Consider the following 25,224-nt stretch of genomic DNA (forward strand, 5'->3'; position numbering starts at 1 on the left):
ATTAGGAGAGTTATGAGTAGCAGCATGAGGATCAGTATCAGCATCAGCACCAGCAGATGATCAGCAGTTTCAGCTGCTGCATGAGGAGCAGCTTGAGCAGCAGCATATGGATGATTATCAGCAGCAGCATGAGGAGCAGCATCAGCAGCTGCACCAGCAGCATCAAGTGGAACAATATCAGCAGCACCCCCAGAAGCAACATGAGGAGCAATATCAGCAGAAGAATGTGGAGCAGTATGAGAAGCAGTATGATAAGCAGCCTGAGGAGCAGTAACAGAAGAAGCATGAGGAACAGTATCAGCAGCAGCCCCAGAGCAACCTGAGTTGCAGTATCAGCAGCAGAATCAGGATCAGTATCAAAAGCAGCATGAGGATCAGTAGCAGCAGCAGCATGAGCCATGGTATCAGCAGCAGTCCCAGCAGCAGAAGGAGGAGCAGTATCGGCATCAGCATCTGGAGCAGTATCAGCAGCAGTATGAGGAAAAGTATCATCTGCAGCCTAAGGAGCTGTATTAGCAACAGCACGAGGAACAGTATAATCAGTTGCATCATGTGGAGCAGTATAATCAGCAGCATTATGAAGAGTATCAGCAGCAGCAGCATGTAGAGCAGTATCAGCAGCAGCATGAGGAGCAGTATCAGCAGCAGAATGAGGATCAGTGTCAGCAGCATCATGCGGAGCAGGATCTGAAGCAGCATGATGAATGGTCCCAGCAGCAGCATTAGGAGAATTATGAGTAGCAGCATGAGGATCAGTATCAGCAGCAGCACCAGCAGATGATCAGCAGTGTCAGCTGCTGCATGAGGAGCAGCTTGAGCAGCAGCATATGGATGATTATCAGCAGCAGCATGAGGAGCAGGAACAGCAGCAGTATCAGCAGCAGCATGAGGAGCAGCATCAGCAGCAGCATGAGGATTAGTATCCATAGCAGCATGAAGAAATGTATCAGCAGCAGCATGCGGAGCTGTATCAGCAGCAGCATGAGGAGCAATATCAGCAGCAGCAAAAGCTGCAGCATGTGTAGCAGTAGCAGCAGCAGAATGAGGAGTAGTATCAGAAGCTGAATGAGGATCAGTGTCAGCATCAGCATGAGGAGCAATATCAGCAACTGCATGACAAACAGTATCAGCAGCATCAGCAACATGATGTGCGGTATCAGCAGCAGTAACAGCAGCAGAATGAGCAGCAATATCAGCAGAAGTATCAGCAGCAGCATGAGTAGAAATATCAGCAGCAGCAAAAGCAGCAGCATGGGGAGCAATTGCAGCAGCAGAATGAGCATTAGTGTCAGCAGTATCATGAGGAGCAATATCAGCAGCAGCATGACCATCAGTATCAGCAGCATAAGCAACATGCGGTGCAGTATCAGCAGCAGTAACAGCAGCAGAATCAGAAGCACTATCAACAGCAGTAGCAGCAGCAGAAAGAGAAGCAGTATCAGCAGCAGTATTAGTAGCAGTATAAGGAGCATTCTCAGCAGCAGCATGAGGAGCAGTATCAGCAGCAGCAGATGCAATAGACTTAGAAGCAGTATCAGCGGTAGAATGAGGAGCAGTATCAATAGCACAATGAGGAGCAGTATCAGCAGCAGAATGAGAAGCAGTATCAGCAGCATCATGAGGAGCATTAACAGAAGCAGCATGAGGAACAGTATCAGCATCGGCACCAGCAACAAAAATAGGAAGAGTGTCAGCAGCTGCATCAGTAGCATGATGAACAGTACCAACCGCAGCACCAGCAGCTCCAAAGGAGCTGTATCAGCAGTTCATGAAGAGCAGTATCAGCAGCAGCATGAGAATCAGCGTCAGCAGCAACATGAGGATCAGTACCAGCAGCAAAATGAGGATCAGTATCAGCAGCAGCATGAGCCGCAGTATCAGCAGCCGTCCCAGCAGCAGAAGGAGGAGCAGTATCGGCATCAGCATTTGGAGCAGTATCAGCAGCATTATGAGGAAAAGTATCAGCTGCAGCATAAGAAGTTGTAATAGCAACAGCACGAGGAGCAGCATAATCAGCAGCATCATGTGAAGCAGTATCAGCAGCAGCATTATGAGCAGTATCAGCAGCAGCACCGGCAGCAGCATGTAGAGCAGTGTCAGCAGCATCATGAGGAGCAATATCAGCAGCAGCATGATGAGTGGTCCCAGCAGCAGCATTAGGAGAATTATGAGTAGCAGCATGAGGATCAGTATCAGCAGCAGCACCAGCAGATGATCAGCAGTGTCAGCTGCTGCATGAGGTGCAGCTTGAGCAGCAGCATATGGATGATTATCAGCAGCTGCATGAGGAGCAGGAACAGCAGCAGTATCAGCAGCAGCATGAGGAGCAGTATCAGCAGCAGCATGAGGATTAGTATCAGAAGCAGCATGAAGAAAAGTATCAGCAGCAGCATGCGGAGCTGTATCAGCAGCAGCATGAGGAGCAATATCAGCAGCAGCAAAAGCTGCAGCATGTGTAGCAGTAGCAGCAGCAGAATGAGGAGTAGTATCAGAAGCAGAATGAGGATCAGTGTCAGCATCACCATGCAGCACCGGCAGCAGCATGTAGAGCAGTATCAGCAGCAGCATGAGGAACAGTATCAGCAGCAGAATGAGGATCAGTGTCAGCACCATCATGAGGAGCAGTATCAGCAGCAGCATGGTGAGTGGTCCCAGCAGCATCATTAGGAGAATTAGGAGTAGCAGCATGAGGATCAGTATCAGCAGCAGCACCAGCAGATGATAAGCAGTGTCAGCTGCTGCATGAGGAGCAGCTTGAGCAGCAGCATATGGATGATTATCAGCAGCAGCATGAGAAGCAGGAACAGCAGCCGTATCAGCAGCAGCATGAGGAGCAGTATCAGCAGTAGCATGAGGAGTAATATCAGCAGCTGCATGACAAACAGTACCAGCAGCATCAGCAACATGATGTGCGGTATAAGCAGCAGTAACAGCAGCAGAATGAGAAGCAATATCAGCAGCAGTATCAGCAGCAGCATGAGGAGAAATATCAGCAGCAGCATAAGCAGCAGCATGGGGAGCAGTTTCAGCAGCAGCATGAGCAGCAGTATCAACAGCAGACGGAGGATTAGTGTCAGCAGCATCATGAGGAGCAATATCAGCGGCAGCATGACAAACAGCATCAGCAGCATAAGCAACATGAGGTGTAGTATCAGCAGCAGTAACAGCAGCAGCATCAGAAGCACTATCAGCAGCAGTAGCAGCAGCAGAATGAGAAGCAGTATCAGCAGCAGTATCAGCAGCAGTATGAGGAGCATTATCAGCAACAGCATGAGGAGCAGTAACAGCAGCAGCAGATGCAATAGAATGAGAAGCTGTATCAGCGAAGAATGAGGAGCAGTATCAACAGCAGAATGAGGGGCAGTATCAGCAGCAGAATGAGAAGCAGTATCAGCAGCATCATGAGGAGCATTAACAGAAGCAGCGTGAGGAACAGTATCAGCATCGGCACCAGCAACAACAATAGGAAGAGTATCAGCAGCTGCATCAGCAGCATGATGAACAGTACCAACAGCAGCACCAGCAGCTCCAAAGGAGCTGTATCAGCAGTTCATGAAGAGCAGTATCAGCAGCAGCATGAGAATCAGCGTCAGCAGCAACATGAGGATCAGTATCAGCAGCAAAATGAGGATCAGTATCAGCAGTAGCTGGAGCCGCAGTATCAGCAGCCATCCCAGCAGCAGAAGGAGGAGCAGTATTGGCATCAGCATCTGGAGCAGTATCAGCAGCAGTATGAGGAAATGTATCAGCAGCAGCATAAGGAGCTGTATTAGCAACAGCACGAGGAGCAGTATAATCAGCAGCATCATGTGGAGCATTATAATCAGCAGCATTATGAGCAGTATCAGCAGCAGCACCGGCAGCAGCATGTAGAGCAATATCAGCAACAGCATGAGGAGCAGTATCAGCAGCAGAATGAGGATCAGTGTCAGCAGCATCATGAGGAGCAATATCAGCAGCAGCATGATTAGTGGTCCCAGCAGCAGCATGAGGAGAATTATGAGTAGCAGCATGAGGATCAGAATCAGCAGCAGCACCAGCAGATGATCAGCAGTGTCAGCTGCTGCATGAGGAGCAGCAGCATATGGATGATTATCAGCAGCAGCATGAGGAGCAATATCAGCAGCTGCATGACAAACAGTGTCAGCAGCATCAGCAACATGATGTGCGGTATCAGCAGCAGTAACAGTAGCAGAATGAGAAGCAATATCAGCAGCAGTATCAGCCGCAGCATGAGGAGAAATATCAGCAGCAGCAAAAGCAGCAGCATAGGGAGCAGTTGCAGCAGCAGCATGAGCAGCAGTATCAGCAGCAGACTGAGGATTAGTGTCAGCAGCAGCATGAGAAGCAATATCAGCAGCAGCATGACAAACAGTATCAGCAGCATAAGCAACATGAGGTGTAGTATCAGCAGCAGTAACAGCAGCAGAATCAGAAGCACTATCAGAAGCATTCGCAGCAGCATAATTAGAAGCAGTATCAGCAGCAGTATCAGCAGCAGTATGAGGAGCATTATCAGCAGCAGCGTGCTGAGCAGTACCAGCAGCAGCAGAGGCAATAGAATGAGAAGCTGTATCAGCGAAGAATGAGGAGCAGTATCAACAGCAGAATGAGGGGCAGTATCAGCAGCAGAATGAGAAGCAGTATCAGCAGCATCATGAGGAGCATTAACAGAAGCAGCATGAGGAACAGTATCAGCATCGGCACCAGCAACAACAATAGGAAGAGTATCAGCAGCTGAATCAGCAGCATGATGAACAGTACCAACAGCAGCACCAGCAGCTCCAAAGGAGCTGTATCAGCAGTTCATGATGAGCAGTATCAGCAGCAGCATGAGAATCAGCGTCAGCAGCAACATGAGGATCAGTATCAGCAGCAAAATGAGGATCAGTATCAGCAGCAGCTTGAGCCGCAGTATCAGCAGCCAACCAGCAGTAGAATGAGGAGCAGTGTCAGCAGCAGCATGAGGAGCTGTATCAGCAGCATTATAAGGAGCCACATCAGCAGCAGCTACAGCAGCAGCATGAGGAGCAGTTGCAGCAGCAGCATGAGAAGAAGAATCAGCAGCAACATGAGGATTAGGGTCAGCAGCAACATGAGGAGCAATACCAGCATTAGCATGACAAACAGAATCAGCAGCATCAGCAGCATAAGGTGCAGTATCAGCAGCAGTAACTGAAGCAGAATGGAAGCAGTATCAGCAGCAGTATCAGCAGCAGAATGAGAAGCAGAGATAAAAACAAAGATAAAAACAAAAAAACTGCGGATGCTGGAAATCCAAAACAAAACCAGAATTACCTGGAAAAACTCAGCAGGTCTGGCAGCAACGGCGGAGAAGAAAAGAGTTGACGTTGCGAGTCCTCATGACCCTTCGACCGAACTGAGTGTATCCAAGAAAAGGGTGAAATATAAGCTGGTTTAGGGTGTGGGGTGGGGGGGAGGGGGGCGGGGTGGGGGGGGTGGTTTGGGTGGGTGGAGAGAAGTGGAGGGGGTTGGTGTGGTTGTAGGTACAAACAAGCAGTGATAGAAGCAGATCATCAAAAGATGTCACAGACAACAGGATAAAAGAACACATAGGTGTTAAAGTTGGTGATATTATCTAAACGAATGTGCTAATTAAGAATGGATGGTAGGGCACTCAAGGTATAGCTCTAGTGGGGGTGAGGAGAGCATAAAAGATTTTAAAATATTTAAAAATAATGGAAATAGGTGGGAACAGAAAAATCTATATAATTTATTGGAAAAAACAAAAGGAAGGGGGAAGAAACAGAAAGGGGGTGGGGATGGAGGAGGGAGCTCAAGACCTAAAGTTGTTGAATTCAATATTCAGTCCAGAAGGCTGTAAAGTGCCTAGTCGGAAGATGAGGTGATGTTCTTCCAGTGTGCGTTGGGCATCACTGGAACAATGCAGCAAGCCAAGGACAGACATGTAGGCAAGAGAGCAGGGTGGAGTGTTAAAATGGCAAGCGACAGGGAGGTTTGGGTCATTCTTGCGGACAGACCACAGGTGTTCTGCAAAGCAGTCACCCAGTTTACGTTTGGTGTCTCCAATGTAGAATGACCCAAATCTTTGGATGATCTGCTTCGATCACTGCTTGTTTGTCCCTTCAACCACACCAACCCTCTCCACTTCTCTCCCCCCACCCAACCCCCCACCACCACCCCCCCCAACCCAACACACCTAAACCAGCTTATATTTTGCCCTTTGCTTGGATTCACCCAGTTTGGTCGAAGGGTGATGAGGACTTGAAACGTCAACTATTTTCTTCTCCGCCGATGCTGCCAGACCTGCTGAGTTTTTCCAGGTAATTCTGCTTTTGAATGAGAAGCAGTATCAGCAACAGTATCAGTAGCAGTATGAGGCACATTATCAGCAGCAGCATGAGGAGCAGTATCAGCAACAGCTCGAGGAGCAGCATAAGCATCAGCACCATCAGCAGCATGAGGAGCAGTATCAGCAGCATCATGAGGTGCAATATCAGCAGCAGCCAAAGCAGCAGCATGAGGAGCAGCAGCAGCAGCAGCATGAGGAGCAGTATCAGCTGCAGAATGAGAATCAGGGTCAGCAGCAGCATGAGGAACAGTATCAGCAGCAGTATTAGCAGAAAAATCAACAGCAGCACCAGCAGCAGCATGAGGAGCATTATCTGCAGCAGCATGAGGAGCAGGATCAGCAGCAGTAACAGAAGTAGAATGAGCAACCGTATCAGCAGTAGAATGAGGAGCAGTATCAACAGCAGAGTGAGGAACAGTATCAGCAGCAGTATCAGCAGCAGAATGAGAAGCAGTATCAGCAGCAGCAAGAGGAGCAGTAACAGAAGCAGCATGAGGAACAGTATCAGCAGCTTCACCAGCAATAACAAAAGGAAGAGTATCAGCAGCTGCATCAGCAGCATGATGAACAATTCCAACAGCAGCACCAGGAGCTCCAAGGAGCTGTATCAGCAGTTCATGAGGAGCAGTATCAGTAGCAGCATGAGGAGCAGTATCAGCAGCAGAATGAGGATCAGTGTCAGCAGAAGCATGAGGAGCAATATCAGCAGCAGCATGACAAACAGTATCAGCAGCATCAGCAGCATGAGATGCAGTATCAGCAGTAGTAACAGCAACAGAATGAGAACAGTATCAGCAGCAGTATCAGCAGCAGGATGAGAAGCAGTATCAGCAGCAATATCAGCAGCAGAATGAGGAGCATTATGAGCAGTAGAATGAGAAGCAGTATCAGAAGCAGTATCAGTAGCAGTATGAGGTGCATTGTCAGCAGCAGCCAAACCAGCAGCATGAGGAGCAGCAGCAGCAGCAGCATGAGGAGCAGTATCAGCTGCAGAATGAGGATCAGTGCCAACAGCAGCATGAGGAACAGTATTAGCAGCAGAATTAGCGGAAACCTCAACATCAGCACCAGCAGCAGCATGCGGAGCCTTATCTGCAGCAGCATGAGGAGCAGTATCAGCAGCAGAATCAGCAGTAGAATGAGGAACACTATCAGCAGTAGAATGAGGAGCAGAATCAACAGCAGCAAGAGGAGCAGTAACAGAAGCAGCATGAGGAACAGTATCAGCAGCTGCACCAGCAATAAAAATAGGAAGAGTATCAGCAGCTGCATCAGCAGCATGATGAACAGTTCCAACAGCAGCACCAGGCGCTCCCAAGGAGATGTATCAGCAGCAGAATGAGGAGCAGTATCAGCAGCAGCATCAGGATCAGTAACAGTAGCAGCATGAGGAGCAGTATAAGAGGCAGCATGAGGCGTTGAATTAGCAACAGAACTTGGAACAGTATTATCATCAGAAGCAGCATGAGGAGTAGTATCAGCAGCAGCAGCAGCATGAGGAGCAATGTCAGCAGCAGCATGAGGAGCAGTACCAGCAGCAGCATGAGGAGCAGTATCAGTAGCTGCATGAGGATCACTATCAGCAGCAGCAGCAGCAGCAGCAACAGGAACATTATAGTCAGCAGCCCCAGAAGAAAAATGAGGAGCAGCGTCAGCAGAAGAATGAGGAACAGTATAAGAAGCAGTATCAGCAGCAGCATGAGGAGCAGTAACAGAAGCAGCATGAGGACCAGTATCATCAGCAGCATGAGGAGCAATTTAAGTAGCAGCACCAACAGCAGCATGGGAGCACTATCAGCAGCAGCATGAGCAGCAGTATCTACAGCAGATTGAGGAGCAATATCATCAGCAGAATGAGGTGCAGTAGCAGCAGCAGCATGAGGAAATGCATCAGCAGTATCATAAGCATCAGTAGCAGCAGCAATATGGGATCAGTAGCAGCAGCAGCATGAGGAAATGCATCAGCAGTAGCATGAGCATCAGTATCAGCAGCAACTTAGGATCAGTAGCAGCAGCAGCATGAGGAGTAGTATAAGCAGCCGCATGAGGATTAGTATCAGTAGCAGCATGAAGGAAATCATCAGCAGCAGCCTAAGGAGCTGTATCAGTAGCAGCATGAGGATCAGTATCAGCAGCAGAATGAGGATCATTGTCGGCAGCAGCATGAGGAGCAATATCAGCAGCAGCATGACAAACAGTATCAGCTGCACCAGCAGCATGAGGTGAAGTTTAAGCAGCAGTAACAGCTGCAGAACGAGAATCAGTGTTAGCAGCAGCATGAGGAGCAGCAGCAGCAGCACCACAAGGAGCAGCATAAGCATCAGCACCAGCAGCAGCATGAGGAGCAGTATCAGCAGCATCATGAGGTGCATTATCATCAGCAGCCAATCCAGCAGTATGAGAAGCAGCAGCAGCAGCAGCATGAGGAGCAGTAACAGCTGCAGAATGACGATCCGTGTCAGCAGCAGCATGAGGAACAGTATCAGCAGCAGAATTAGCAGAAACATCAACAGCAGCACCAGCAGCAGCATGAGGAGCATTATCTGCAGCAGCATGAGGAGCAGTATCAACAGCAGAGCGAGGAACAGTATCAGCAGCAGTATCAGCAGCAGAATGAGAAGCAGTATCAGCAGCAGCAAGAGGAGCAGTAACAGAAGCAGCATGAGGAACAGTATCAGCAGCTGAACCAGCAATAACAATAGGAAGAGAATCAGCAGCTGCATCAGCAGCATGATGAACAGTTCCAACAGCAACACCAGGAGCTCCCAAGGAGCTGTATCAACAGCAAAATGAGGGGCAGTATCAGCAGCAGCATGAGAATCAGTATCAGTAGCAGCATGAGGAGCAGTATGAGAGGCAGCATGAGGCGTTGAATTAGCAACAGAACTTGGAACAGTATTTTCATCAGCAGCAGCATGAGGATCAGTATCAGCAGCATCAGCAGCATGAGGAGCAATGTCAGCAGCAGCATGCGGAGCAGTACCAGCAGCAGCAAGAGGAGCAGTATCAGTAGCAGCATGAGGAGCAGTATCAACAGCGGCAGCAGCAGCAACAACAGGAACAGTATAGTCAGCAGCCCCAGAAGAAACCTGAGGAGCAGCGTCAGCAGAAGAATGAGGAACAGTATGAGAAGCAGTGTCAGCAGCAGCATGAGGAGCATTAACAGAAGCAGCATGAGGACCAGTATCATCAGCAGCATGAGGAGCAATTTAAGTAGCAGCACCAACAGCAGCATGAGGAGCACTATCAGCAGCAGCATAGCAGCAGTATCTACAGCAGAATGAGGAGCAATATCATCAGCAGAATGAGGTGCAGTAGCAGCAGCAGCATGAGGAAATGCATCAGCAGTAGCATGAGCATCAGCATCAGCAGCAATTTAGGATCAGTAGCAGCAGCAGCATGAGGAGCAGCATCAGCAGCAGCATGAGGATTAGTATCAGTAGCAGTTTGAAGGAAATCATTTAGCAGCAGCCTAAGGAGCTGTATCAGCAGCAGCATGAGCAGCAATATTAACAGCAGCTAAAGCAGCAGCATGAGGAGCAGTAGCAGCAGCAGCATGAGGATCATTATCAGCAGCAGAATGAGGATCAGTGTCGGCAGCAGCATGAGGAGCAATATCAGCAGCAGCATGACAAACAGTATCAGCAGGACCAGCAGCATGAGGTGCAGTTTAAGCAGCAGTAACAGCAGCAGAATGAGGAGCAGTGGCAGCAGCAGCATGAGGAGCAATATCAGCAGCAGCATGACAAAAATATCAGCAGCATGAGCCTCAGCATCAGCAGCAGTAACAGCAGCAGAATGAGAAGCAGTATCAGCAGCAACAACAGTAGCAATATCAGCAGCAGCATGACAAATAGTATCAGCAGCATGAGGTACAGTTTAAGCAGCAGTAACAGCAGCAGAATGAGAAGCAGTATTAGCAGCAGCATGAGGAGCAATATCAGCAGCAGCAAAAGCAGCAGCATGAGCAGCATGAGGAGCAGTGGCAGCAGCAGCATGATGAGCAATATCAGCAGCAGCATGAAAAACAGTATCAACAGCATCAGCCACATGAGGTGCAGTATCTGCAGCAGTAACAGCGGAAGGATGAGAAGGAGTATCAGCAGCAATATCAGCAGCAGTATGAGGAGCAGTGTCAGCAGCAGTAGCAGCAGCAGAATGAGGAGCAGTATGAGCAGTAGAAAAAGAAGCAGTATCAGCAGCAGTATCAGTAGCAGTATGAGACGCATTATCAACAGCAGCATGAGGAGCAGCAGCAGCAGCACCACGAGGAGCAGCATAAGCATGAGCACCAGCAGCAGCATGAGGAGCAGTATCAGCAGCATCATGAGGTGCGTTATCATCAGCAGCCAAACCAGCAGCATGAGGAGCAGCAGCAGCAGCAGCATGAGGAGCAGTATCAGCTGCAGAATGAGGATCATTGTCAGCAGCAGCATGAGAAACAGTATTAGCAGCAGAATTAGCAGAAAAATCAACAGCAGCATCAGCAGCAGCATGAGGAGCTGTATCAGCAGCAATAATAGAAGTAGTACGAGGAACCGTATCAGCAGTAGAATGAGGAGCAGTATCAACAGCAGAGAGAGGAACAGTATCAGCAGCAGTATAAGCAGCGGAATGAGAAGCAGTATCAGCAGCAGCAAGAGGAGCAGTGACAGAAGCAGCATGAGGAACAGTATCAGCAGCTTCACCAGCAATAACAATAGGAAGAGTATCAGCAGCTGCATCAGCAGCATGATGAACAGTTCCAACAGAAGCACCAGGAGCTCCCAAGGAGCTGTATCAGCAGCAGAATGAGGATCAGTGTCAGCAGCAGCATCAGAATCAGTATCTGTAGCAGCATGAGGAGCAGTATCAGCAGCAGAATGAGGATCAGTGTCAGCAGAAGCATGAGGTGCAATATCAGCAGCAGCATGACAAACAGTATCAGCCGCACTAGCAGCATGAGATGCAGTTTAAGCAGCAGTAACGGCAGCAGAATGAGAAGCAGTATTAGCAGCAGCATGAAGAGCAATATCAACAGCAGCAAAAGCAGCAGAATGAGGAGCAGTGGCAGCAGCAGCATGAGGAGCAAAATCAGCAGCAACATGACAAACAGTATCAGCAGCATCAGCAGCATGAGGTGCAGTATCAGCAGCGGTAACAGCAGCAGAATGAGAAGCAGTATCAGCAGCAGTATCAGTAGCAGTATGAGGTGCATTATCAGCAGCAGCATGAGGAGCAACAGCAGCAGCAGCACGAGGAGCAGCATATGCATCAGCACCAGCAGCAGCATGAGGAGCAGTATCAGCAGCATCATGAGGTGCATTACCAGCAGCAGCCAAACCAGCAGCATGAGGAGCAGCAGCAGCAGCAGCATGAGGAGCAGTATCAGCTGCAGTATGAGGATCCGTGTCAGCAGCAGCATGAGGAACAGTATCAGCAGAAGAATTAACGGAAACATCAACAGCAGCACCAGCAGCATGAGGAGCATTATCTGCCGCAGCATGAGGAGCAGTATCAGCAGCAGCATCAGAAGTAGAATGAGGAACAGTATCAGCAGTAGAATGAGGAGCAGTATCAACAGCAGCAAGAGGAGCAGTAACAGAAGCAGCATGAGGAACAGTATCAGCAGCTGCACCAGCAATAAAAATAGGAAGAGTATCAGCAGCTGCATCAGCAGCATGATGAACAGTTCCAACAGCAGCACCAGGAGCTCACAAGGAGCTGTATCAGCAGCAGAATGAGGAGCGGTATCAGCAGCAGCATGAGGATCAGTATCAGTAGCAGCATGAGGAGCAGTATAAGAGGCAGCATGAGGCGTTGAATTAGAAACAGCACTTGGAGCAGTATTATCATCAGCAGCAGCATGAGGAGCAGTACCAGCAGCAGCAAGAGGAGCAGTATCAGTAGCAGCATGAGGATCACTATCAGCAGCAGCAGCAACAACTGGAATAGTATAATCAGCAGCCCCAGAAGAAAACTGAGGAGCAGTGTCAGCAGAAGAATGAGGAACAGTATGAGAAGCAGTATCAGCAGCAGCATGAGGAGCAATAACAGAAGCAGCATGAGGACCAGTATCATCAGCAGCATGAGGAGCAATTTAAGTAGCAGCACCAACAGCAGCATGAGGAGCACTATCAGCAGCAGCATGAGCACCAGTATCTACAGCAGAATGAGGAGCAATATCATCAGCAGAATGAGGTGAAGTAGCAGCAGCAGCATGAGGAAATGCATCGGCAGTAGCATGAGCATCAGTATCAGCATCAATTTAGGATCAGTAGCAGCAGCAGCATGAGGAACAGTATCAGCAGCAGCATGAGGAGCAATATCAGCAGCAGCAAAAGCAGCCGCATGAGGAGCAGCAGCAGCAGCCCCACGAGGAGCAGCATAAGCATCAGCACCAGCAGCAGCATGAGGAGCAGTATCAGCAGCAGCATGAGGATTAGTATCAGTAGCAGCATGAAGGAAATCATCAGAGCAGCCTAAGGAGCTGTATCAGCAGCAATAACAGAAGTAGAACGAGGAACCGTATCAGCAGTAGAATGAGGAGCAGTATCAACTGCAGAGCGAGGAACAGTATCAGCAGCAGCATAAGCAGCGGAATGAGAAGCAGTATCAGCAGCAGCAAGAGGAGCAGTAGCAGAAGCAGCATGAGGAACAGTATCAGCAGCTTCACCAGCAATAACAATAGGAAGAGTATTAGCAGCTGCATCAGCAGCATGATGAACAGTTCCAACAGCAGCACCAGGAGCTCCCAAGGAGCTGTATCAGCAGCAGAATGAGGATCAGTGTCAGCAGCAGCATGAGAATCAGTATCAGTAGCAGCATGAGGAGCAGTATCAGCAGCAGAATGAGGAACAGTGTCAGCAGAAGCATGAGGGCCAATATCAGCAGCAGCATGACAAACAGTATCAGCCGCACTAGCAGCATGAAGTGCAGTTTAAGAAACAGTAACAGCAGCAGAATGAGAAGCAGTATTAGCAGCAGCATGAGGAGCAATATCAGCAGCAGCAAAAGCAGCAGCACGAGGAGCAGTGGCAGCAGCAGCATGAGGAGCAATATCGGCAACAGCATGACACACAGTATCAGCAGCATCAGCAGCATGAGGTGCAGTATCAGCAGCGGTAACAGCAGCAGAATGAGAAGCAGTATCAGTAGCAGTATGAGGTGCATTATCAGCATCAGCATGAGGAGCAACAGCAGCAGCAGCACGAGGAGCAGCATAAGCATCAGCACCAGCAGCAGCATGAGGAGCAGTATCAGCAGCATCATGAGGTGCATTACCAGCAGCAGCCAAACCAGCAGCATGAGGAGCAGCAGCAGCAGCATGAGGAGCAGTATCAGCTGCAGTATGAGGATCCATGTCAGCAGCAGCATGAGGAACAGTATCAGCAGAAGAATTCGCGGAAACATCAACAGCAGCAGCAGCAGCCTGAGGAGCATTATCTGCCGCAGCATGAGGAGCACTATCAGCAGCAGCATCAGAAGTAGAATGAGGAACAGTATCAGCAGTAGAATGAGGAGCAGTATCAACAGCAGCAAGAGGAGCAGTATCTGTAGCAGCATGAGGATCACTGTTAGCAGCAGCAGCAACAACAGGAACAGTATAGTCAGCAGCCCCAGAAGAAAACTGAGGAGCAGTGTCAGCAGAAGAATGAGGAACAGTATGCGAAGCATTATCAGCAGCAGCATGAGGAGCAATAACACAGCATCATGAGGAGCAATTTAAGTAGCATCACCAACAGCAGCATGAGGAGTACTATCAGCAGCAGCATAAGCAGCAGTATCTACAGCAGAATGAGGAGCAATATCATCAGCAGAATGAAGGGCAGTAGCAGCAGCAGCATGAGGAAATGCATCGGCAGTAGCATGAGCAACAGTATCAGCATCAATTTAGGATCAGTAGAAGCAGCAGCATGAGGAGCAGTATCAGCAGCAGCATGAGGAGCAATATCAGCGGCAGCAAAAGCAGCAGCATGAGGAGCAGCAGCAGCAGCAGCACGAGGAGCAGCATAAGCATCAGCACCAGCAGCAGCATGAGGAGAAGTATCAGCAGCAGCATGAGGATTAGTATCAGTAGCAGCATGAAAGAAATCATCAGAGCAGCCTAAGGAGCTGTATCAGCAGCAATAACAGAAGTAGAACGAGGAACCGTATCAGCAGTAGAATGAGGAGCAGTATCAACAGCAGAGCGAGGAACAGTATCAGCAGCAGTATAAGCAGCGGAATGAGAAGCAGTATCAGCAGCAGCAAGAGGAGCAGTAACAGAAGCAGCATGAGGAACAGTATCAGCAGCTTCACCAGCAATAACAATAGGAAGAGTATTAGCAGCTGCATCAGCAGCATGATGAACAGTTCCAACAGCAGCACCAAGAGCTCCCAAGGAGCAGTATCAGCAGCAGAATGAGGATCAGTGTCAGCAGGATCATGAGGAGCAATATCAGAAGCAGCATGATGAGTGGTCCCAGCAGCAGCATTAGGAGAATTATGAGTAGCAGCATGAGGATCAGTATCAGCAGCAGCACCAGCAGATGATCAGCATTGTCAGCTGCTGCATGAGGAGCAGCTTGAGCAGCAGCATATGGATGATTATCAGCAGCAGCATGAGGAGCAGTAACAGCAGCAGTATCAGCAGCAGCATGAGGAGCAGTATCAGCAGCAGCATGAGGATTAGTATCAGTAGCAGCTTGAAGAAAAGTATCAGCAGCAGCATGCGGAGCTGTATCAGCAGCAGCATGAGGAGCAATATCAGCAGCAGCAAAAGCTGCAGCATGTGTAGCAGTAGCAGCAGCAGAATGAGGAGTAGTATCAGAAGCAGAATGAGGATCAGTGTCAGCATCAGCATGAGGAGCAATATCAGCAGCTGCATGACAAACAGTATCAGCAGCATCAGCAACATGATGTGCGGTATCAGCAGCAGTAACAGCAGCAGAATGAGAAGCAATATCAGCAGAAGTATTAGCAGCACCATGAGGAGAAATATCAGCAGCATCAAAAGCAGCAGCATGGGGAGCAGTATCAGCAGCAGAACGAGGATTAGTGGCAGCAGCATCATGAGGAGCAATATCAGCAGCAGCATGACAAACAGAATCAGCAGCATAAGCAACATGATGTGCAGTATCAGCAGCAGTAACAGCAGCAGAATCAGAAGCACTATTAGCAGCAGTAGCAGCAGCAGAATGAGAAGCAGTATCAGCAGCAGTATTAGTAGCAGTATGAGGAGCATTATCAGCAGCAGCATGAGGAGCAGTATCAGCAGCAGGAGATGCAATAGAATACGAAGCAGTATCAGCGATATAATGAGGAGCAGTATCAACAGCAGAATGAGGAGCAGTATTAGCAGCAGAATGAGAAGCAGTATCAGCAGCATCATGAGGAGCATTAACAGAAGCAGCATGAGGAACAGTATCAGCATCGGCACCAGCAACAACAATAGGAAGAGTATCAGCAGCTGCATCAGCAGCATGATGAACAGTACCAACAGCAGCACCAGCAGCTCCAAAGGAGCTGTATCAGCAGTTCATGAAGAGCAGTATCAGCAGCAGCATGAGAATCAGCGTCAGCAGCAACATGAGGATCAGTATCAGCAGCAAAATGAGGATCAGTATCAGAAGCAGAATGAGCCGCAGTATCAGCAGCCGTCCCAGCAGCAGAAGGAGGAGCAGTATTGGCATCAGCATCTGGAGCAGTATCAGCAGCAGTATGAGGAAAAGTATCAGCTGCAGCATAAGGAGCTGTATTAGCAACAGCACGAGGAGCAGCATAATCAGCAGCATCATGTGAAGCAGTATCAGCAGCAGCACCTGCAGCAGCATGTAGAGCAGTATCAGCAGCAGCATGAGGAGCAATATCAGCAGCAGCAAAAGCTGCAGCATGTGTCACAGTAGCAGCAGCAGAATGAAGTGTAGTATCAGAGGCAGAATAAGGATCAGAGTCAGCATCAGCATGAGGAGCAATATCAGCAGCTGCTTGACAAACAGTATCAGCAGCATCAGCAACATGATGTGCGGTATCAACAGCAGTAAGAGCAGCAGAAAGAGAGCCAATATCCACAGCAGTATGAGCAGCAGCATGAGGAGAAATATCAGCAGCAGCAAAAGGAGCAGCATGGGGAGCAGTTGCAGCAGCAGCATGAGTACCAGTAACAGCAGCAGAAGGAGGATTAGTGGCAGCAGCATCATGAAGAGCAATATCAGCAGCAGCATGACAAACAGTATCAGCAGCATAAGCAACATGAGGTGCAGTATCAGCAGCAGTAACAGCAGCAGAAACAGAAGCACTATCCACAGCAGTAGCAGCAGCAGAATGAGAAGCAGTATCAGCAGCAGTATGAGGAGCAGTATCAGCAGCAGCAGATGCAATAGAATGAGAAGCAGTATCAGCAAAGAATGAGGAGCAGTATCAACAGCAGAATGAGGAGCAGTATCAGCAGCAGAATGAGAAGCAGTATCAGCAGCATCATGAGGAGCATTAGCAGAAGCAGCATGAGGAACAGTATCCGCATCGGAACCAGCAACAACAATAGGAAGAGTGTCAGCAGCTGCATCAGCAGCATGATGAACAGTACCAACAGCAGCACCAGCAGCTCCAAAGGAGCTGTATCAGCAGTTCATGAAGAGCAGTATCAGCAGCAGCATGAGAATCAGCGTCAGCAGCAACATGAGTATCAGTATCAGCAGCAAAATGAGGATCAGTATCAGCAGCAGCATGAGCCGCAGTATAAGCAACCATCCCATCAGCAGAAGGAGGAGCAGTATTGGCATCAGCATCTGGAGCAGTATCAGCAGCAGTATGAGGAAAAGTATCAGCTGCAGCATAAGGAGCTGTATTAGCAACAGCACGAGGAGCAGTATAATCATCAGCATCATGTGTAGCATTATCAGCAGCAGCACCGGCAGTGGCATGTAGAGCTGTATCAGCAGCAGCATGAGGAGCAGTATCAGCAGCAGAATGAGGATCAGTGTCAGCAGCATCATGAGGAGCAATAGCAGCAGCATGATGAATGGTCCCAGCAGCAGCATTAGGAGAGTTATGAGTAGCAGCATGAGGATCAGTATCAGCATCAGCACCAGCAGATGATCAGCAGTGTCAGCTGCTGCATGAGGAGCAGCTTGAGCAGCAGCATATGGATGATTATCAGCAGCAGCATGAGGAGCAGCATCAGCAGCTGCACCAGCAGCATCAAGTGGAACAATATCAGCAGCACCCCCAGAAGCAACATGAGGAGCAATATCAGCAGAAGAATGTGGAGCAGTATGAGAAGCAGTATGATAAGCAGCCTGAGGAGCAGTAACAGAAGAAGCATGAGGAACAGTATCAGCAGCAGCCCCAGAGCAACCTGAGTTGCAGTATCAGCAGCAGAATCAGGATCAGTATCAAAAGCAGCATGAGGATCAGTAGCAGCAGCAGCATGAGCCATGGTATCAGCAGCAGTCCCAGCAGCAGAAGGAGGAGCAGTATCGGCATCAGCATCTGGAGCAGTATCAGCAGCAGTATGAGGAAAAGTATCATCTGCAGCCTAAGGAGCTGTATTAGCAACAGCACGAGGAACAGTATAATCAGATGCATCATGTGGAGCAGTATAATCAGCAGCATTATGAAGAGTATCAGCAGCAGCAGCATGTAGAGCAGTATCAGCAGCAGCATGAGGAGCAGTATCAGCAGCAGAATGAGGATCAGTGTCAGCAGCATCATGCGGAGCAGGATCTGAAGCAGCATGATGAATGGTCCCAGCAGCAGCATTAGGAGAATTATGAGTAGCAGCATGAGGATCAGTATCAGCAGCAGCACCAGCAGATGATCAGCAGTGTCAGCTGCTGCATGAGGAGCAGCTTGAGCAGCAGCATATGGATGATTATCAGCAGCAGCATGAGGAGCAGGAACAGCAGCAGTATCAGCAGCAGCATGAGGAGCAGCATCAGCAGCAGCATGAGGATTAGTATCCGTAGCAGCATGAAGAAATGTATCAGCAGCAGCATGCGGAGCTGTATCAGCAGCAGCATGAGGAGCAATATCAGCAGCAGCAAAAGCTGCAGCATGTGTAGCAGTAGCAGCAGCAGAATGAGGAGTAGTATCAGAAGCTGAATGAGGATCAGTGTCAGCATCAGCATGAGGAGCAATATCAGCAACTGCATGACAAACAGTATCAGCAGCATCAGCAACATGATGTGCGGTATCAGCAGCAGTAACAGCAGCAGAATGAGAAGCAATATCAGCAGCAGTATCAGCAGCAGCATGAGGAGAAATATCAGCAGCAGCATAAGCAGCAGCATGGGGAGCAGTTTCAGCAGCAGCATGAGCAGCAGTATCAACAGCAGACTGAGGATTAGTGTCAGCAGCATCATGAGGAGCAATATCAGCGGCAGCATGACAAACAGCATCAGCAGCATAAGCAACATGAGGTGTAGTATCAGCAGCAGTAACAGCAGCAGCATCAGAAGCACTATCAGCAGCAGTAGCAGCAGCAGAATGAGAAGCAGTATCAGCAGCAGTATCAGCAGCAGTATGAGGAGCATTATCAGCAACAGCATGAGGAGCAGTAACAGCAGCAGCAGATGCAATAGAATGAGAAGCTGTATCAGCGAAGAATGAGGAGCAGTATCAACAGCAGAATGAGGAGCAGTATCAGCAGCAGAATGAGAAGCAGTATCAGCAGCATCATGAGGAGCATTAACAGAAGCAGCGTGAGGAACAGTATCAGCATCGGCACCAGCAACAACAATAGGAAGAGTATCAGCAGCTGAATCAGCAGCATGATGAACAGTACCAACAGCAGCACCAGCAGCTCCAAAGGAGCTGTATCAGCAGTTCATGAAGAGCAGTATCAGCAGCAGCATGAGAATCAGCGTCAGCAGCAACATGAGGATCAGTATCAGCAGCAAAATGAGGATCAGTATCAGCAGTAGCTTGAGCCGCAGTATCAGCAGCCATCCCAGCAGCAGAAGGAGGAGCAGTATTGGCATCAGCATCTGGAGCAGTATCAGCAGCAGTATGAGGAAATGTATCAGCAGCAGCATAAGGAGCTGTATTAGCAACAGCACGAGGAGCAGTATAATCAGCAGCATCATGTGGAGCATTATAATCAGCAGCATTATGAGCAGTATCAGCAGCAGCACCGGCAGCAGCATGTAGAGCAATATCAGCAGCAGCATGAGGAGCAGTATCAGCAGCAGAATGAGGATCAGTGTCAGCAGCATCATGAGGAGCAATATCAGCAGCAGCATGATTAGTGGTCCCAGCAGCAGCATTAGGAGAATTATGAGTAGCAGCATGAGGATCAGAATCAGCAGCAGCACCAGCAGATGATCAGCAGTGTCAGCTGCTGCATGAGGAGCAGCAGCATATGGATGATTATCAGCAGCAGCATGAGGAGCAGGAACAGCAGCCATATCAGCAGCAGCATGAGGAGCAGTATCAGCAGCAGCATGAGGATTAGTATCAGTAGCAGCATGAAGAAAAGTATCAGCAGCAGCATGCGGAGCTGTATCAGCAGCAGCATGAGGAGCAATATCAGCAGCAGCAAAAGCTGCAGCATGTGAAGCAGTAGCAGCAGCAGAATGAGGAGTAGCATCAGAAGCAGAATGAGGATCAGTGTCAGCATCAGCATGAGGAGCAATATCAGCAGCTGCATGACAAACAGTGTCAGCAGCATCAGCAACATGATGTGCGGTATCAGCAGCAGTAACAGTAGCAGAATGAGAAGCAATATCAGCAGCAGTATCAGCCGCAGCATGAGGAGAAATATCAGCAGCAGCAAAAGCAGCAGCATAGGGAGCAGTTGCAGCAGCAGCATGAGCAGCAGTATCAGCAGCAGACTGAGGATTAGTGTCAGCAGCAGCATGAGGAGCAATATCAGCAGCAGCATGACAAACAGTATCAGCAGCATAAGCAACATGAGGTGTAGTATCAGCAGCAGTAACAGCTGCAGAATCAGAAGCACTATCAGAAGCATTCGCAGCAGCATAATTAGAAGCAGTATCAGCAGCAGTATCAGCAGCAGTATGAGGAGCATTATCAGCAGCAGCGTGCTGAGCAGTACCAGCAGCAGCAGAGGCAATAGAATGAGAAGCTGTATCAGCGAAGAATGAGGAGCAGTATCAACAGCAGAATGAGGGGCAGTATCAGCAGCAGAATGAGAAGCAGTATCAGCAGCATCATGAGGAGCATTAACAGAAGCAGCATGAGGAACAGTATCAGCATCGGCACCAGCAACAACAATAGGAAGAGTATCAGCAGCTGAATCAGCAGCATGATGAACAGTACCAACAGCAGCACCAGCAGCTCCAAAGGAGCTGTATCAGCAGTTCATGATGAGCAGTATCAGCAGCAGCATGAGAATCAGCGTCAGCAGCAACATGAGGATCAGTATCAGCAGCAAAATGAGGATCAGTATCAGCAGCAGCTTGAGCCGCAGTATCAGCAGCCAACCAGCAGTAGAATGAGGAGCAGTGTCAGCAGCAGCATGAGGAGCTGTATCAGCAGCATTATAAGGAGCCACATCAGCAGCAGCTACAGCAGCAGCATGAGGAGCAGTTGCAGCAGCAGCATGAGAAGAAGAATCAGCAGCAACATGAGGATTAGGGTCAGCAGCAACATGAGGAGCAATACCAGCATTAGCATGACAAACAGAATCAGCAGCATCAGCAGCATAAGGTGCAGTATCAGTAGCAGTAACAGAAGCAGAATGGAAGCAGTATCAGCAGCAGTATCAGCAGCAGAATGAGAAGCAGAGATAAAAACAAAGATAAAAACAAAAAAACTGCGGATGCTGGAAATCCAAAACAAAACCAGAATTACCTGGAAAAACTCAGCAGGTCTGGCAGCAACGGCGGAGAAGAAAAGAGTTGACGTTGCGAGTCCTCATGACCCTTCGACCGAACTGAGTGTATCCAAGAAAAGGGTGAAATATAAGCTGGTTTAGGGTGTGGGGTGGGGGGAGGGGGGCGGGGTGGGGGGGGTGGTTTGGGTGGGTGGAGAGAAGTGGAGGGTGTTGGTGTGGTTGTAGGTACAAACAAGCAGTGATAGAAGCAGATCATCAAAAGATGTCACAGACAACAGGATAAAAGAACACATAGGTGTTAAAGTTGGTGATATTATCTAAACGAATGTGCTAATTAAGAATGGATGGTAGGGCACTCAAGGTATAGCTCTAGTGGGGGTGAGGAGAGCATAAAAGATTTTAAAATATTTAAAAATAATGGAAATAGGTGGGAACAGAAAAATCTATATAATTTATTGGAAAAAACAAAAGGAAGGGGGAAGAAACAGAAAGGGGGTGGGGATGGAGGAGGGAGCTCAAGACCTAAAGTTGTTGAATTCAATATTCAGTCCAGAAGGCTGTAAAGTGCCTAGTCGGAAGATGAGGTGATGTTCTTCCAGTGTGCGTTGGGCATCACTGGAACAATGCAGCAAGCCAAGGACAGACATGTAGGCAAGAGAGCAGGGTGGAGTGTTAAAATGGCAAGCGACAGGGAGGTTTGGGTCATTCTTGCGGACAGACCACAGGTGTTCTGCAAAGCAGTCACCCAGTTTACGTTTGGTGTCTCCAATGTAGAATGACCCAAATCTTTGGATGATCTGCTTCGATCACTGCTTGTTTGTCCCTTCAACCACACCAACCCTCTCCACTTCTCTCCCCCCACCCAACCCCCCACCACCACCACCCCCAACCCAACACACCTAAACCAGCTTATATTTTGCCCTTTGCTTGGATTCACCCAGTTTGGTCGAAGGGTGATGAGGACTTGAAACGTCAACTATTTTCTTCTCTGCCGATGCTGCCAGACCTGCTGAGTTTTTCCAGGTAATTCTGCTTTTGAATGAGAAGCAGTATCAGCAACAGTATCAGTAGCAGTATGAGGCACATTATCAGCAGCAGCATGAGGAGCAGTATCAGCAACAGCTCGAGGAGCAGCATAAGCATCAGCACCAGCAGCAGCATGAGGAGCAGTATCAGCAGCAGCATGAGGATCAGTATCAGTAGCAGCATGAGGAGCAGTATGAGAGGCAGCATGAGGCGTTGAATAAGCAACAGAACTTGGAACAGTATTTTCATCAGCAGCAGCATGAGGATCAGTATCAGCAGCAGCAGCAGCATGAGGAGCAATGTCAGCAGCAGCATGAGGAGCAGTACCAGCAGCAGCAAGAGGAGCAGTATCAGTAGCAGCATGAGGATCACTATCAGCAGCGGCAGCAGCAGCAACAACAGGAACAGTATAGTCAGCAGCCCCAGAAGAAACCTGAGGAGCAGCGTCAGCAGAAGAATGAGGAACAGTATGAGAAGCAGTGTCAGCAGCAGCATGAGGAGCATTAACAGAAGCAGCATGAGGACCAGTATCATCAGCAGCATGAGGAGCAATTTAAGTAGCAGCACCAACAGCAGCATGAGGAGCACTATCAGCAGCAGCATGAGCACCAGTATCTACAGCAGAATGAAGAGCAATATCATCAGCAGAATGAGGTGCAGTAGCAGCAGCAGCATGAGGAAATGCATCAGCAGTATCATAAGCATCAGTATCAGCAGCAATTTAGGATCAGTAGCAGCAGCAGCATGAGGAGCAGCATCAGCAGCAGCATGAGGATTAGTATCAGTAGCAGTTTGAAGGAAATCATTTAGCAGCAGCCTAAGGAGCTGTATCAGCAGCAGCATGAGCAGCAATATTAACAGCAGCAAAAGCAGCAGCATGAGGAGCAGTAGCAGCAGCAGCATGAGGATCATTATCAGCAGCAGAATGAGGATCAGTGTCAGCAGCAGCATGAGGAGCAATATCAGCAGCAGCATGACAAACAGTATCAGCAGGACCAGCAGCATGAGGTGCAGTTTAAGCAGCAGTAACAGCAGCAGAATGAGGAGCAGTGGCAGCAGCAGCATGAGGAGCAATATCAGCAGCAGCATGACAAAAATATCAGCAGCATGAGCCTCAGCATCAGCAGCAGAAACAGCAGCAGAATGAGAAGCAGTATCAGCAGCAACAACAGTAGCAATATCAGCAGCAGCATGACAAATAGTATCAGCAGCATGAGGTGAAGTTTAAGCAGCAGTAACAGCAGCAGAAAGAGAAGCAGTATTAGCAGCAGCATGAGGAGCAATATCAGCAGCAGCAAAAGCAGCAGCATGAGGAGCAGTGGCAGCAGCAGCATGATGAGCAATATCAGCAGCAGCATGACAAACAGTATCAACAGCATCAGCCACATGATGTGCAGTATCTGCAGCAGTAACAGCGGAAGGATGAGAAGGAGTATCAGCAGCAATATCAGCAGCAGTATGAGGAGCAGTGTCAGCAGCAGTAGCAGCAGCAGAATGAGGAGCAGTATGAGCAGTAGAAAAAGAAGCAGTATCAGCAGCAGCATTAGGAGAATTACGAGTAGCAGCATGAGGATCAGTATCAGCAGCAGCACCAGCAGATGATCAGCAGTGTCAGCTGCTGCATGAGGAGCAGCTTGAGCAGCAGCATATGGATGATTATCAGCAGCAGCATGAGGAGCAGGAATAGCAGCAGTATCAGCAGCAGCATGAGGATTAGTATCAGTAGCAGCATGAAGAAAAGTATCAGCAGCAGCATGAGGAGCAATATCAGCAGCAGCAAAAGCTGCAGCATGTGAAGCAGTAGCAGCAGCAGAATGAGGAGTAGTATCAGAAGCAGAATGAGGATCAGTGTCAGCATCAGCATGAGGAGCAATATCAGCAGCTGTATGACAAACAGTATCAGAAGCATCAGCAACATGATGTGCGGTGTCAGCAGCAGTAACAGCAGCAGAATGAGAAGCAATATCAGCAGCAGTATCAGCAGCAGCATGAGGAGAAATATCAGCAGCAGCAAAAGCAGCAGCATGGGGAGCAGTTGCAGCAGCAGCATGAGCAGCAGTATCAGCAGCAGACTGAGGATTAGTGTCAGCAGCATCATGAGGAGCAATATCAGCAGCAGCATGACAAACAGTATCAGCAGCATAAGCAACATGAGGTGTAGTATCAGCAGCAGTAACAGCAGCAGAATCAGAAGCACTATTAGCAGCAGTAGCAGCAGCAGAATGAGAAGCAGTATCAGCAGCAGTATCAGCAGCAGAATGAGGAGCATTATCAGCAGCAGCATTGAGCAGTATCAGCAGCAGCAGATGCAATAGAATGAGAAGCAGTATCAGCGAAGAATGAGGCTCAGTATCAACAGCAGAATGAGGGGCAGTATCAGCAGCAGAATGAGAAGCAGTATCAGCAGCATCATGAGGAGCATTAACAGAAGCAGCATGAGGAACAGTATCAGCATCGGCACCAGCAACAACAATAGGAAGAGTATCAGCAGCTGCATCAGCAGCATGATGAACAGTACCAACAGCAGCACCAGCAGCTCCAAAGGAGCTGTATCAGCAGTTCATGAAGAGCAGTATCAGCAGCAGCATGAGAATCAGCGTCAGCACCAACATGAGGATCATTATCAGCAGCAAAATGAGGATCAGTATCAGCAGCAGCTTGAGCCGCAGTTTCAGCAGCCGTCCCAGCAGCAGAAGGAGGAGCAGTATTGGCATCAGCATCTGGAGCAGTATCAGCAGCAGTATGAGGAAAATTATCAGCTGCAGCATAAGGAGCTGTATTAGCAACAGCACAAGGAGCAGCATAATCAGCAGCATCATGTGGAGCAGTATAATCAGCAGCATGTAGAGCAGTATCAGAAGCAGAATGAGGATCAGTGTCAGCAGCATCATGAGGAGCAGTATCAGCAGCAGCATGATGAGTTGTCCCAGCAGCAGCATTAGGAGAATTATGATTAGCAGCATGAGGATCAGTATCAGCAGCAGCACCAGCAGATGAACAGCAGTGTCAGCTACTGCAAGAGGAGCAGCTTGAGCAGCAGCATATGGATGATTATCAGCAGCAGCTTGAGGAGCAGGAACAGCAGCAGTATCAGCAGCAGCATGAG

At 48.8% G+C, this 25,224-nt stretch overlaps 1 protein-coding gene across 1 annotated transcript; it reads left to right on the top strand.

Annotated features, from left to right (window-relative positions):
- Window positions 1-1,641: 1,641 nt before the first annotated feature.
- On the top strand, window positions 1,642-25,224 carry LOC121288348 (ataxin-8-like; the record flags this gene model as incomplete). The annotated part of the gene is made up of 4 exons (XM_041206905.1): window positions 1,642-1,755; window positions 16,369-16,440; window positions 23,893-23,910; window positions 25,129-25,224. Coding segments are annotated over exons 1-4 (300 nt in total), but the record flags the coding sequence as incomplete, so codon positions are not given.

Source organism: Carcharodon carcharias, chromosome 2 (assembly GCF_017639515.1).
Source record: "Carcharodon carcharias isolate sCarCar2 chromosome 2, sCarCar2.pri, whole genome shotgun sequence".
In the NCBI taxonomy this organism is placed as follows: Eukaryota; Metazoa; Chordata; class Chondrichthyes; order Lamniformes; family Lamnidae; genus Carcharodon; species Carcharodon carcharias.